This window comes from Malania oleifera, chromosome 12 (assembly GCF_029873635.1).
Source record: "Malania oleifera isolate guangnan ecotype guangnan chromosome 12, ASM2987363v1, whole genome shotgun sequence".
Taxonomy (NCBI): domain Eukaryota; kingdom Viridiplantae; phylum Streptophyta; class Magnoliopsida; order Santalales; family Ximeniaceae; genus Malania; species Malania oleifera.
This window is the reverse complement of record NC_080428.1, coordinates 84,761,555-84,777,593: the sequence shown is the minus strand read 5'-3', so window position 1 is coordinate 84,777,593 and position 16,039 is coordinate 84,761,555. Positions and strand designations below refer to the sequence as shown.

General features: G+C 37.8%; 1 protein-coding gene across 2 annotated transcripts in view; it reads left to right on the top strand.

Moving 5' to 3' along the window:
- The window catches only part of LOC131144790 (putative callose synthase 8), a 173,866-nt gene that overhangs the window by 57,693 nt on the left and 100,134 nt on the right, over positions 1-16,039 (top strand). For both annotated transcript variants that reach the window (XM_058093652.1, XM_058093651.1), the window contains 2 exons: positions 3,589-3,641; positions 3,746-3,806. In XM_058093652.1, the coding sequence (XP_057949635.1) occupies positions 3,589-3,641; positions 3,746-3,806 (114 nt within the window). The remainder of the gene's footprint in view (positions 1-3,588; positions 3,642-3,745; positions 3,807-16,039) is intronic.

Below are 16,039 nucleotides of genomic sequence, written 5' to 3'. Positions count from 1 at the left end.
GTTTTTGTAAATGGGTGAAGAAAAAAGAGTTTGCAAACTCAAAAAGTCTCTATATGGACTCAAACAGTCTCCAAGAGCTTGGTTCGATAGATTTACAAAGGTGATTAGGAGCCAAGGATATCAGCAAGGACAATCAGACCATACTATGTTCTTCCGGCAATTTGAAGATGGGAAGAATACAATTATGATTGTATATGTTGATGACATCATCCTAATTGGAGACAACATAGCCGAGATGGACAGGTTGAAGAAGTCTTGGCCACTGAGTTTGACGTAAAAGATTTGGGACAAATGCTGTATTTTTTGGGGATGGAAGTTGCTAGATCAAAGAAGGGAATCAGTGTTTCTCAGAGGAAGTATGTCCTAGACCTCCTAACTGAAACTGGTATGCTTGGGTGCAAACCAAGCGATACCCCCATTGAAGCTGGAAAAAGAAGAGAAGACATCGGAAAACCTGTTGAACGAGAAAGGTATCAGAGATTAGTTGGCAAACTAATTTACTTATCACGCACTAGACCTGACATTGTATTTGCAGTAAGTGTGGTGAGTCAACACATGCATTCACCAAGGGAAAGTCACCTATTCTTCAAAAAATGTACAGGATTCTTAGATATCTCAAGGGATCTCCGGGCAAAGGACTATTCTTCAAAAAATGTGAAGGAAAAGAAATAGAAGTCTTCACAGATGCTAATTGGGTAGGATTAGTAGAAGATAGAAGGTCCACTTCCATGTACTGCACCTTTTGTATGGGGAAACTTGGTGACTTGGAGAAGCAAAAACGGAACGTTGTGGCCAGAAGTAGTGCTGAAGAAGAGTTAGAGCAGTGGCGCAAGGGATATGTGAAGGACTGTGGTTATGAAAACTCTTGGAGTAGTTGCATGTCGCGGTAAAGTTCCTTATCAAACTCTACTGTGATAACAAAGTAGCCATTAGCATCTCTCTCAATCCAATCCAGCATGATAGGACCAAACATGTAGAAGTGGACACATCTCTCTCAATCCAATCCAGCATGATAGGACCAAACATGTAGAAGTGGACAGACACTTTATCAAGGAAAAGGTTGAAGAAGGAACCATTTGCATGACTTATGTTCCTACCAATGAATAAACAGCCGACATCTTCACCAAAGGGCTCCCTCGACGAAGTTTTGATGATTTCACATACAAGTTGGATATGGTCAACATTTATGACCCAACTTGAGGGCGAGTGTAGAAATCCAGCAATGTGAACAATGGCCACGGTTGGTGAATGACGGCCACCTACCATGAGATCTTGCCACAAGCTAGAGGCTATAAATTGAGACCCCCCACCGAAGCTAAAAATACATCTCAACTGCAAGTTGTGTCCTTTTCTGTTTCTCCATATTTTATTCTCCATGTACATGTTAAATAGGGACCTGAGTATGTAAAGAATACACAATTGAATGTACAATTGATTCATTCCCATTCTCTACATGTACCAACTCTCAAGTATTATTATCCTGCAGCCTATGCATCTCTCAACAACAACAACAACAACAACAACAACTAAACCAAGCTTTAAGTCCAACTAGGTGGGATCGGCTATATGATTCCTTTTCTGTCAATTTATGCGATCATGGACCATTTCTTTTGACGGACTCAGGGATATTAAATCCTTACTCATTATCTCCTCCCAAGTTATTTTAGGTCTATCCCTACCCCTTCTACTACCCTCCACAGCAACTAACTCACTTTTCCTCACTGGTGCACTATGTGGCCTACGTTGCAAGTGTCCATACCATCTGAGTCGCCCCTCTCTTATCTTATCATCTATAGGATCTACACCTAACTTACTGCGAATATGTTCATTCTTTAATTCATCTTTCAATATTATACTAATCCATCTAAGCATTCTCATCTTGGCAACTTTTACTTTTTGGATATTATGTTTCTTCGTCGCCTAACATTCCGATCCATATAACATAGCTAGTATTATTGCTGCCCTATAAAACTTCCCTTTCAATTTTAAGGGTATTCGACGATCACAAAGCACACTTGAAACACTTCTCAATTTTACCTAAGCTGCTTTAACTCTATGCATTACATCATCTTCAATTTCTCCTTCAGCTTGCATAATAGATCCAAGGTATCAACCCAGAATGGGAAATGACTTCAGAAATAGACTTTGGAAGAGCAATGGAAGATAGAGTACTATTAAGATCGGGAAGGCTAGGTAGTGGGGGGGACTCATCAAGGTCAACAAAATTGAAGGAGTTTGAATAGTAGTGTAGACTCCAAAAAGGTGACATCATAGAGAATTGATGATAAGCAGGGCTATAATATTGATATCCTTTTTGAGTGTAGGAATAACCCTAAAAATACATTTGATAGCACGAGGATCCAACTTGTGTCTTCCTAGATTTAACTCATGAATAAAGGACACACAACCGAATATACGAGGAGGAAGGGAGAATAGGAGCCTTTGGTAAGAAAATCAAATATGTGATTTTAACACCAAAAATCGAAGATGGCATTTGATACAATAGGGTCCATTTTGCTGTTAGTCATATAGTTAGTGAGTTGAGTAGTGAGGACTCCTTAGCATTATTACTATGAAGTGTTTGGGCTGGCATATCAAACTGAGTCCTTATTTGAGCACAGAAGGCATAAAAAACATTAAACAACTTTGAGTGGTCTTTCATTAAATACAGCCTAAAAACTTAAGGTTTTAGGTTGTGGGCGAACAATATATATCAAGCTTTAATACTCCCTTATTTGTGCAGCCTGACACCACGTGGAGAGATAAACACATGATAGATAACACTCATTATAGGAAATATAATAATTTTTTAAACACTACATAATAATGTGGGTGTTGAGATTGGAACCCAGGACCTCCTAGTAACCAACTCTGATACAATGTCGAATAATTGGGTAAAAATGGAAGACCTAATCACAATGATAGGTCTGTTCCTCTATTATAACATACATCAAGTACATACCAATGACCACAATACCGTTACTAACTCTCTCTTACTAACATACTAGTGCACTAATGCTAATGACTAAAATAACCATCAACAAACTCCCTAGGCTGTGAATGCCTAAATCCAAGCTCTTAGAACATATTCTTTAACCAAATCAGTTAACAGATAGTATGATATGTGGACAAAATTATAATTTCTAACCAGAAAATACGAATTTCCCTTGATTAAAAATCAAAGAAAATTTAAATATAATAAATTAAAAATTTTCTCCCTTGAAGAGAACACAATTTGGACCAATTGTGCCTAGGCTGGTCTGAGAACAGACCAAGAAAACTCCACATTAGAGTGCCGAGCGAATCCTAGATGTCTTTCTGGTCTTTGCATTTTTTTTCTTTTTAATTTAGCTTCTTGTGATTTACATCATCTTGTCATACGTAAGTTATTATAAGTAAATGACTTTGCAGTAATATATAATGGATCTTTTGCTAATGATCTCTGCAGTATTTTGGATTTGGTAATGTTTGTCCCTTCTACTCATGGTTATGTGTTACTTATGTTGTGATTTGTTTGAAGTTCTCTATATCACTGATTGGCTATGTGTATCCTGAATTTTCCTTGAAAATTTTGTTTTTATCATGTAGCCCAGATTATATGTTGGACGTGGAATGCAAGAAAGACAGATTTCTCTTTTCAAGTATAATCTATGCCCTGTCTGTGAAGAATTATTTGATCCTTTGTATTTGTTTGAAGATCTTTTCCCAGGGTGCTTTTTATTTTATTTCTTTCTGTTTGGTGTAGGTATACGTTTTTCTGGTTGATGCTATTGTTGAGCAAATTCGCATTCAGCTACAATTTTGAGGTCAGTTCTCTTGTAAATTCAAGTCTTGAACTCGCTGACAATTTGAAATTGTTTTTTATACTGAATTTTGTGGGGAAAATTTGAAAAAAATCATTGCTCCTTGCTGCATTTGTCCTGATTCATCACCAGAAATTTTAAAAATCTTCGATAAATGAAAGTAATTATATAATTAAACAGACTCCAAGGGGGAGTCATCCCTGTACAAAAGAAGGTACTTATAGACTATTATACCCCACAAAACACTCCCCACAACCTTCAAAGGAATAAACACTCTCACAGCCAGAACCTCTCTGTAAGACAGAGATCCTCTTTTCAGTTTTTATGAAGTGGTTTCCACTCATTTGAATGCTTTAGCTTCTCCATCTCCAAACTGATTGGAACACTGCTTGATGAATGAAATCTCAGGGATCTCGTTTCCTGCACTTAAAATCTCTCCAAGCCAGCCAGCCCTTTCCCAACATTTTCTGCTGCGTGTAGCCTTTTTCCAATCCCAGTGTAGGAGAAGATGATTAGCAGATTCTCCTTGCTCTGTATACATCATAGATCTATTAAATATAAACTGGCTTCTTTTTATTAAATTATCTATAGTAAGAATTCTGCGTCATACTGCCTCCTAGTGGAAAAAGTTGAATATTGTTGGACCTTTATTTTCCATGGAAAATCACCTGCTCCAGTCTCCCTTCGCTTTTTAGGAAACTAGGAATAACAAGATACAACAGGAAATCACCCATTTTTTCCTTGATAAAAAAGAAGATATATTAGATAGAGAGAAAAGAAGGTACAATGTACAGGGACAAGAAGTACACCAATTAAAAACAAAAAGTACACCAAAAGAAAAAAGAAAAAAGAAAGAAACAATAAACAAAATAAAATTCCAAAGCCTTTCCATCATAATTTACTAAGCTCTTCACCTTTTCTAATTCTCTTTGACCCTTCATCTTTTGACTTTTTCTATCATCCAAATGCACTTCATCTACGTCAATATCATTCATCTTTAAATTCATTTTACCCAAAAGATCTTAAATTGCTAACTCCTCAGGAATCTCCTCCATGGGTGTAGGCAGAATTCCATCCTTGCGCTGTAAATTATTAACCAACCCATTATTATAAAAAATAAAAACTCCCTCCAACTCTTCCAAGTTCCAATGCGGGTGGATGAACATAAGGTAAATCCCCTAGCTCATCACAAGAATCAGAAATGTAGCCATATTGTTCTTGAATCTCATCCAGTAAAACAACCCCCTTGCGACAGTCAAACTCACTGATATAATCACTTTCCGAATCGGAAAGGTTCCACCTTTTCTTTGCCTCATTTCCTTTACTAGGTCCATTACTAATTTGACTTTCTTCTTAGCATGAACGTCGTCCACAATACTTAACTCTCCTTTTGAATCTCTCCTTAATAACTTTGGCACTGACTGACCAAAATTTTCTCCCTTATCTGCAAAGGTCAAATACCTTTCTCATCTCAGCAGCCATACGAGCTGCCTTCCAGCAAGCATAAACTTTATTACCCTTAAATCTATCAGAATTAAAACATGAGACATCAGATCCCCCTCCTCCCCGAACTAGCTTATTCTCTTTTTTCCCTTTTCTGTACCGCCTTTTAGTCCCTCTTCAAAACTAGAAACATTTTTAACACCACAATCTTGTTTCGAAATTAAGCTGCTAACATTCTGAAATTGCTCTGAAGCTTGGTGAGTTTGCACAACTTGGAGAACTGGAGAATGGGTATGCATTCCATTAACAGGGGGTTGAAAGTCCACCTTCCCTATACAAATGGTCTGACATCTGGGAGCAAAACTTTGGGCCAGCCATCATCAGGATCCAGCAAGGAAGTGGGTCACCATTTTCCAAAAAATGGGCCCGATTACAACCGTGACTTCTGCGAGAAACCCAAATGAGGAGAACATCCCTTTGGAACCACAGACAAGCTTGAATCATACTTTCTCAAGCATTGGGCCTATTCAGATAAGTGCCCCAATTTAGATAAAAAAGAAGCTCCTCCTTTTCAATCACTTGGGCTAGATCCAAACTTAGGAGCATACGTCCCGGCCCAATTCTCTTTGTGATCTCCTCCCCAAATGCAACCCAGCCGCCTCTGTGAGATTTGCAGCTCCATCTGGAGCCAAGCTACCTTCGCATTATGGTCGATCAACTCCGATCAATTTTTAATGGTATTTGTCTTCAAAGCCCTGTGTTCCTTCAGTTGCAGTGCACTGTGCACCTCCACACTGACAGCACAGGTCTTCTCTCCCAACCATTACACCCTGATTTCCGGATTGAACTCATTTTTATTGCATTTATATATCATAATCTCTACCAAGAGAACCTTCAAGATACTTTAAAATCCTACAAACAACATCACAATATGGTTGTTAGAGATTTTCCATAAACTGACTCACTACCCCCACAACAAAAGATATGTCAGGTCCAGCGACAGTCAAGTAGATCAACTGGGCAACCAACTGCTTATATTGACGTTTATCTTCGAAGTCTAGTCCAACATTGTCACACCCCTATCTTTGGCACGTGACTGCCCATGACTCCATCCAGAATCTGATAGAGACACTAGGCCTAGCGAAGAATATGTTTTGCAAAGCCATCATTTGACTGCAAGTAAGAGGCAAATTAGGAGTGAGTATTTGATAAAACACAAGGTACATTCATGTATTTCGTAAGTAACCAAAAAGGTTTCATTCTCATTGACATGCTGTGTGCATTGGGCTGTACTTTACATACAACAGTTTTCAGACCTCCTAGACTAAAACATAACTCCAACAAAACACAAGCTTAACATCTTCTTGCCAACCTGTAGTACATGTCAAAAGTGGCAACCTCTTGGAAAATCTAACAAATGGAGCTTTCTTTCAGTTCAAACCTCAAATTGTTAAGAAGTAGGGTGAGCAACCACAAGCTCAGTAGACATTCTTAATTTGCCTATTTCATTTGAACACATCAATGCTCTAAAATGTGATATCTTATATGCATGCATAAACATATTGTGCATTAACTCGCTTTTTGTTCTATGCAGTCTCTTCATCTGGTTTTACCATCACAAATCATTCAAGCAGTAAGAATTTCAATCTTATTTCGACATAGTATTATCGTCTCAAACAAACGTAATTCTTGTCTCAACAAGTGCCAATTTCCAACTTGGCCAACAAACACTTCACGCAGAAATATCCTCCAGAGGTTTAGGGCCTTTCACCCAAGGGAGACACGATCCTTGCTCAAATTTTACAATATCACAACCACAACAACACACGGTGTTATCTATTTCACACAATAGCAATTCAACATATGCATACACAAGCTATGCTATAGCGAGTAAAACCGTCATCCCTACAAGATGAATACCTATCACATGAAAATTTCCCAACTGAACAAAATATGCAGTTATGATAATCAAAGAGAACGTATATGTAGCCACATCAAACAATTCGAAATAACAAGCTTAAAGCTTTCTTTTTAGGACTTAATTCCATGCAAGATTCTCCCCCTATTTCCTTTGAATGCCCAAAATCCTTACATGAATAAATGAAAAATTAAGAGCATCTACTTTGATTATCAGCTTTTCCAGTTTGTTTTAAGGTTCCTCTGGGTATTTTCTCCTGGTTCTGCCAGGAAATTCGTGGTGTTGGTTGATTTTCTGCAAGGTTTTTCTCTCTTCCTTCCTCTCTATCTCTCTAGAACTAGGGCTTCCAGCAATTGGCAAGGTGTGTTTTTATTTTATTTTTTTTCCTGGTATTCCTAATGATTAAAATACATTAGCACAGCAGCTCCTACAAAGCTGCCAGGTGTCCTGTAGGTGTCTGCTGCTGGAGTGCCGTACTGCCAGCTTCTGGTTTGTATTTCTGCCAGGTGCACACCTGGTTTGGCATGCCCCAGCCTTTTTTTTCCTTTGCCCCAACTCTTATGTGATTTTTGTTTTAGCACGTCCCTCTTAAATTCCTTTAATCTAAGCCCCCCTCCCCGCCCCCCCAAAAAAAACTAATAACCTAAATAAAATTCCCAATACCAATTAACATAACTTAGTTAATGCAGAATAGAGTTAGTGTCAAGTATCAACTGATTCAATACAAAAGTAAAGTAATAACCATGCAAATTTTATGAAATTAATTTAAATTTACCATGGTTTATTGGGTGTGATTATCACAAAAACCCTAGACAACTTCATAAAGGGATCCACAGGAGTATCAATCGGTTTAGCTCCCAACATACTAGTCTTGCTTAGCAACACCAAGATATAATTTCATTGAGATAGATCCAACCCTTCATTACATCGTACAATCTCAATATCAAGAAACACAAAGTACTCAAGTCCTTGATTTGAAATTTTTCTTGAAGCCACTACTTGACATCTACAATCCTACTTTGGTCATTGCTAGTGATGATGATGCCATCAACATAAACTACTAGAAGACCCATAGGTGTCGCGTTGTGGCGAACAAAGAACGAATGATCAGAGTAAAACTGAATGAAACTAAATGCAGAGACCACCACCTCACTAAATTTGCCAAACCAGGCTCAAGGAGACTGCTTAAGACCACAAATGGCCTTACGCAACCTACATATCTCACAATCCTCCCCCTGAGCAACATACCCAGGAGGTTGCTCCATGTATTCCTCTTATTGCAAATATCCACACAAGAACGCATTCTTCACATCCAATTGGTATAAAGGCCAATCAAAATTAATTGCTGAAGAGATCAATACACAAACAGAATTGAATCTAGCAACCAAAGAGAAGGTTTCAAAATAATCAATGCCATGTTCTTGAGTGTATCAATTGGCGACCAATCGAGCCTTAAGCTGTTCAATAAAGCTGTCAGGAAGATATTTGATAGTGTGCACTGTGCACCTAATGACACCTAATTGATTCCTTACCAAGAGGAAGATCCACCAAATCCCATGTCCCCGAGTGGTCAAGGCATTCATTTCTACATCCATTGCATGCTTCCACCCAGGGTTAGCAAGTGCTTTAGCATGTGAAGAAGGGACATAGATAGAGGTCATTGACCAGGAAAAAGAGTGCATGGGACTAGGAAGGTGTTGAACTAAAACAAAATGAGCAATAGGATAAGCAACTAATGACTATTGAGTACATGTTTGAGTACTTTTCCGATGTGCAATTAGAAAATCCAAATCACATTGGGGTGGATCTCGTGAACTAGATGTCAAAACAATGGAGGGTAGAAAAGGCGCATAGTGGTAGCGATGTCTGTGCCTATTTTTTGTCATTCATAAACCCTCAATTGTTTCTTTGGGTCAAAAACTTAATGGATCCAGAGGAGGATCAATATGTTTCTCTAGAGGAATAAGGGTAGGGATTTGAGGATCAAAGCATGAAGGGGAGCCAGAAACCATTGATGGACTCAAAATGTATTCATCCAATGAGGACCCAACACTAGAGGAATAAGTTGTCCCTTAAAAAAGGGTAACATCTGCACTAACATATTTCTTGTGAGTACTAGGATCATAACATTTGTATTGTTTCTGAGTTCTCGAGTGGCCAATAAAGACACATTTAACAACCTAAGGAGAGAATTTTTTTTGACTTATATGTGGAACATGAACAAAACATGTGCACCCAGAGACATAGGACACTATAAAGAACATGGATGTTTTTTGGATACACAATAGGGAGGGGAATTTTTCACACTGGAAGGCATCCTATTTAGAGAACAAGTTGTAAGAAAAGCATCGGTCCAAGTGATTTTAGGAACATGCATATGAAAATGGTCTTAAATTTCCATGAAATTGTAGAAATTTATGAGTTCCATCACCCTCGAAATTGAAATGGTAGTTGATTTCTGTCTTTCATAATTTCTGTCGAAATCTCAATGAATCATCCAAAATTTATCGAAATCTCGAAATTTTTGGTTAAACTTGTTGAAATTTTAACTATACGATGAAATTTTGTTAGAATTCAAATGAGAAATTTAGGAGTGAAGTGAAATTTCCATATTAATTTATTTTATCGAAACAAATGATTTTTACAAGTACTTTTGAAATTATATGAAAAAAAAAAACTTACAGTAACATTTTATTTAGCCATTCATGTCTAAATTACCATTATTTGTATAATAAATAATATTTAAATGATTTATGAATTTCATTTGTATTAACTATTAACTAAATATGTTTAATGTACATTATCTTACAAATATGTTTGATACACATACTATTTTACAACTTTTCGAACCTCATACAAAACATAGATGTATTTAATTTGTAATATATTAGTCCTAAAACTTATATTATTATGATTGTTAACCAATTTTAAAGTTTCACAAAGAATTCCATGCTTTACTACTAATTTCCATTATTTTTTCAAATTAAAATCAAAATTGACATCAAAATCGAAATTTCTGTCAAAATTTTCGTGCTTTTGGAGCTTCGAAATTTGAGTCGAAATCGAAATTTAAGACCTAGGATATGAGAGAGTAGAGACCATCCTATGTCAAGTAAATGTATTTTTCAATTCAGCTACTTCATTTTGTTGAGGGTTATGTACATATAGCATTTGATGAATAATTCCTTTGGCCAAACAAAAGGTTTGAAGCTCATTTTAAACTAATTCAAGTGCATTATTAGATCAAAAAATTTGAATACTAATGCCAAATTGGGTTTCTATTTCCTTATAGAACTGAGTAAATACATTAAAAAATCCAGTCCTGTCTTTTAGTAGATATCCAGGTAATACGTGAAAAATCATCCTGAAAAGACAGAAAATATTCATGACCAGTCAAACTATTGACTCTACATGGACCCCAAATATCTGAATGCTTTAGAGAAAACAATTATTTATTATGAGGCTCAACCCTAGATGGAAAAGATATCCTAGTATGTTTTCCTAATAGATACGCAGAACACTCAAACCAAGAAATAGACTTGAATATATGAAAAGCTTCTTGCAACTTTTGTAGTGATGGATGACCTAAACGAGCATGCCATTGATCCAGAGAAACGCCAAAATTGAAGAAGCTGTATGACAAGAACTAGATCTACCACCACCACCACCATCGAAATAGTGCAGACCATCCTTCTCAATCCCTTCACCAATCCTCTTCTTTGTTTGGGTATCCTGAATAACACAATGAGAAGGAAAGGAGGTCACAGAACAATTATGTGATTTAGTTAATTGACTAACTGATAACAAGTTAAAGGGAAATTTAATTTAGGCATGTATAACATAGAATAAATAGGAACCAAAGACCGGTGTATCCGAACCATCAGCAAGAGTGACCTTTGAGTGTAAAGTAGTGGGTTTATGGACTGAAATAAATTAGGATTACCTGTCCTATGGGAGGAGGCACTGGAGTCAATAACCCATGGTGAGGAGGATGAAGAGGCAAGAAACCCAATTGAACCTGAATGGGCCACAGTAGCACTAGTTGTAGAATATTGGGTATGAAGTTGTTGAACCATGGGGAGAAGATTGTTATACTCCTCTGAGGACATGGTAGATGATGTACTCAACTCCTTAATGGAGTGCGCTAGAAGTATCAACCATAGAATCACCTCAGCAAGAGACTTATAGGCCCAAGTTGGTTTCCTATGGAGAACCCAACATCAATCAATAGTATGATTGTACTCATCACAATGTGTTTCAAATGCAAGAATTTCCTTGACGAACTCCTTGTCTTGATACACTACTTTTACCATGACCACCATCCTAACCTTGTCCTCGTCCTCGTCCTCTAGCACTTTCTTGTCCATGGGTAAACGTACTGCTAACCATAGCTGAACTATTGCACGAAGAAGCCTGAGAAGAAAATGGAGAGTCATCTTTGGTGATCCTTCGGGTTCTAGCATATGCTTCATTCATAGATGGAATGGATTCACCGGCAAGAATCTGGTCGCAGATGGTTTGAAGCTGTGGACGCAATTTATTTAAAAACTTGGCCGCCAAGAACTCTGCCCTTTGCCTCTTAATCATATCAATGTTGGAACTAATTGGTCGATACATGTTGTGTTTCTCCCACATACCCTTTAGAGTGCTATGATACTCACTAATAGGTTTTCCTTGTTGGTCATATTTGAAAAACTTCTTATATGGGTAAAAAACATGAGTTTGATTTTTATGTTAGGACTCTTGAGAAGCTTTCATGGAGATCATCCCATATGGCCTTCGCTGTTCTATGAAACATCATGTTTGCAGCAATTGGTGATTCCATGCTATTCCACAACCACATAACCAATAAGTCGTTCTTTTTCATCCAATCTTCACAGTCCTTGGGGTTTGGAGAGAGGAGAATGCAACAAATATTTGGACTTTCCTTTTGCGTTAATACACACATGTACTGCCTGAGACCATAAGAGGTAGTTGGAGGATCCAACCAATTTGATGGCTATGATCTTTCTTTAGAAGCCATCAAAACCACCCCCAATATGCTACAATAAGTGCACACCAGATTGGGAATGAACAACACAGCACTGATGCAAAATCAGGCAGCACACACAAGCACAGAGCAGAAATCAGAACTTCAAGAGGGCTGCTCTGACTATGGAACATAAGTTACAATATCCTATGAGGAATTTCTTTGTCATGTATGATGGCTGGCAGTAACTAGAATTGGGTGCATGCAAGAGGAGGAGCTAAAGTCTTCGAACGCCAATGAAAAACACCAGAAACTGATACAAGATTGCAGTTCATGCTGCAACCAACCAGCAAACAGCAACACAGCAACAGCAGATTTCAGAAACAGAGTTTCACACAGCAACTGCAGATACCCAAAACAGAGTGTAACTCCACATCAGCAAATCACCATTAATGCACACTGCATCCTGCCAAGGTTTCTGCACAGTGAAACAAAGATGAAAAGTGACCTTAAACGACTCTCAATTTGACATGTGTGGAGGGGGTTCTTCAAAGGGGTGGAGAGCTTTGTTGCACGCTAGTAATAAATGCTCAGGAGAGGGCTCGGAGAGGATAACCAGGCAATTCCCAAGATGCTCAAGAATGAATTGTGGTTGGAGAGCTTTGTTATGCACAAGTAATGCATACTCTTGAGAAAGCATAGAGAGGAGAACTAGGCAATTCCCAAGAAGCTCAAGCATGGATTGTGGCAGGTGAAGGCCTTATGATGGCTGAAGGAATTCCATGAACTAATAGGAATCCAAAGTGAAGGGATTAGAGAGAGAGAGAGTAAAAAGGATACCTCTTGAAGAATGATTGGGGCTATTTAAAAAGGAGAGGCAAAAGGGTGTGAGATGTCATCCTTCAATAAGAGGATGCCATGTCACTTCTAAATTGATGAAAAGAAATGAATTATTGGGAGGCTATTACACATAGCTAAAGTGGGGGACAATGACACATGGCAGGTACTTAGGTAGCTTAGGAAAGTATAAGGGGCTGGGAATCCCTAGAGTGAACCCTAATTTGAGCCCACTAGGCACTAGGCCAAAAATTTTTAGAACATCTTAAGATTGGGCTGCCATGTGTCTCTATGGCCAATCCCAGCATGACCTCTTGCAAGAACGCAAATGTAAAATAACTTGTAATTATTTTTTAATTTTTTTATAACAAAAGAAAGTACATTAGATAGAAAGAAGAGAAGGTACAATGTGCGAGGGCAAGGATTCCACCATATAAAAAAAAAAAGAAAACAAAAAACAGGAGATTCTAAAACAGAACTAAACAAAATTAACCAAGGAACCCCCTTTCCAAACCCTTTCCAACATAATTTACTGAACTCTTCAAATTTGCTTATTCCCTTTGACCCTTCACCTTAGGACTTTTGCCACCATCCAAACACAATTCATTTTCTCCAATATCACTCAACATTAAATCCATTTTATCTAGAAGATTTTGAGCTTCTAACTCCTTTGGAGTCTCTTCCACTAGTGTAGGCAAAATCTCATCCCCACACTGAAACTTATTCACCAACTCATCATTATCAAAAATAGAAACTCCTTCTAAACCATCCAACATCAGTGGATAGAGTTGATGGTTATAAGATAAATCCCCTATTTCATCGCAAGAGTCCGAAACATACACATATTGTTCTTGATCTCATCAAACAATAACCCCCACTACAATCATAATTGCTATTATCATCACTTTTTGAATCTGAAAAATCCCCCATTTCCTTACCTCCTTACCATCTGTAGCCTCATTAGAACCTCTTACATTCTTCTTAGCATGATAGACTTCCAGAATGCTTAATTCTGCTTTAGAGTCTCTCTTTGGTAACTTTGTTGTTGACTCATCAGAATTTTCTCTCTTATCTTTCAATATCTTGATCTCAACACCCCAACAAGCTGCATTTCAGTGAGCATAAACCTTGTTACCCTAAAATTGATCAGTATATGGAAGACAATAATTAGATTCCCCCCCCCCCCCTAAAACCTGCCTCTTTTTTACTTTCTTTTGCACCACCTTCTAATACGTCTTTGGAACTAGATAAACTTTTATCACCAAATTCTTGAACCGAATATAATCTTCTAGCATCATGAGCACCCTCAACTCTTGGTTAGTTCGATTCATATTTCTAGTAACTAGAGGCTGAATAAAAATTCCTTTACTAGAGGAAATATCTTCCTCCCCAATACTCGTCTTCTGAGATGTAATAGCAACATTTGGGCCTGTCCATTATCTGAAATTAGTATGGCAGTACCTGGGTCCCTAATTTTCAAATCATCGGTCAAATTGCCACTGAGATCCTTTTGTGGGAACCCCATATAAGGGGAGCCTCCCTTTGGATATGTTGAAGCTTGATATACATTGTTGGTCCACAACCTTATAGCTTAAGCTTAAAGTTAAAGTGGGTGTCTAACATGGTATCATAGTTGGTTACCAGGAGGTCTTGGGTTCTAGTCTTGTTGTCTATGTTTATCATGTCGTGTTGAAAAATTACTATATTCCCTATAATGGGTGTTATCTACCGTGTGCTTATCTCCCCACATGATGTGCTGCACGTGCGTGGGAGTATTAAAGCTGGATATACATTGTTGGTCCACAATGTAACAATTAGAGGTGTAATCGGTTCTCATCGGTCTGGTTTGACCCTAAACTGATAACTGAACTGAAATTATTGGTTTTGTTAAAGGTTATTTTAGTCTTTTAGTATTATTATTAAATGTGTTAGTATGTTAATTAATAAGAGTTAGTAAGGGTATTATGGTCATTAGAATGTATTTGATTTGTAAATAGAGGGAGAGACCATTGTTCAAGTTAGATCATTCAGTTTTTCAAAATCTCAACATCGTATCAGAGCTTGATCCAACCTAAACCCTATGACACTTAGCCATCATACGAAACACCTTCCCATCGCTGCCCTTCTCAGATCCACCTCCACCCTTCTTTATTTCACAAAACCAACCATATAGCCTAAAAAAAACCCCACTAAAGACTAACCCTAACCCTACAAAACCCCATTGCTAGAAGTTAGCATCTTTGGTTCTTTCCTACTATTCTTCTGCTGTACATCTATTTATACAGACCTGTACCTATGTTACGATTAATGAGAATTATTTGCACAAGAAGCTATCTCATTGTAGATGGTATTAGAGCTAGGTCCGGCTATTGGCCTTGTGTAAACCCTAGTTTCCCTTGGCGGCTCCAATTTGACCCTAATCTCTATAGGGTTTTCTTCCTTGTTCAACTCTACCCTAATCTCTTTTGTTGCTATAGCCATGGCTGAAACTTCAAACAAAGCTAAACCCGAAACCAAACCTGAAACCCGAAACCAAACCTGAAACCATACCTACCCATTCTGAACCTTACTCTGTCCAAATTACCGATATACAATTGAATGAGACCAACTTCCTGCGGTGGTCATAATCTGTCAGGATGTATATTCGTGGAAGAGGGAAGATAGGGTACTTGATTGGTGAAGCTAAGGAGCCTGAGAAGACAGACCCATCTTATGCTATATAGGATGCTGAAAATTCTATGCTGATGGCATGGTTCGTGAATGCTATGGATGAAGTGATTAGTGCTAATTACATGTGCTATTCTTTTGCAAAAGAACTCAGGGACAACATGAGTCAGATGTACTTTGACCTTGAGAATTACTCTCAGATTTATGAACTGCAGCAGAAGATCAGCAATACTTATCAAGGGGAAGGCAGTGTAACATGGTATTTCAATGTTCTTAAGGTCCTATGGCAAGATCTAGATTAATTCAATGATTATGAATGGAAAAATCCTCCTGATTACAATCACAATAAGAAGATGGTGGTTCTTGGCTGGACTTAATGATGAGTTTGATGAAGTAAGGGGA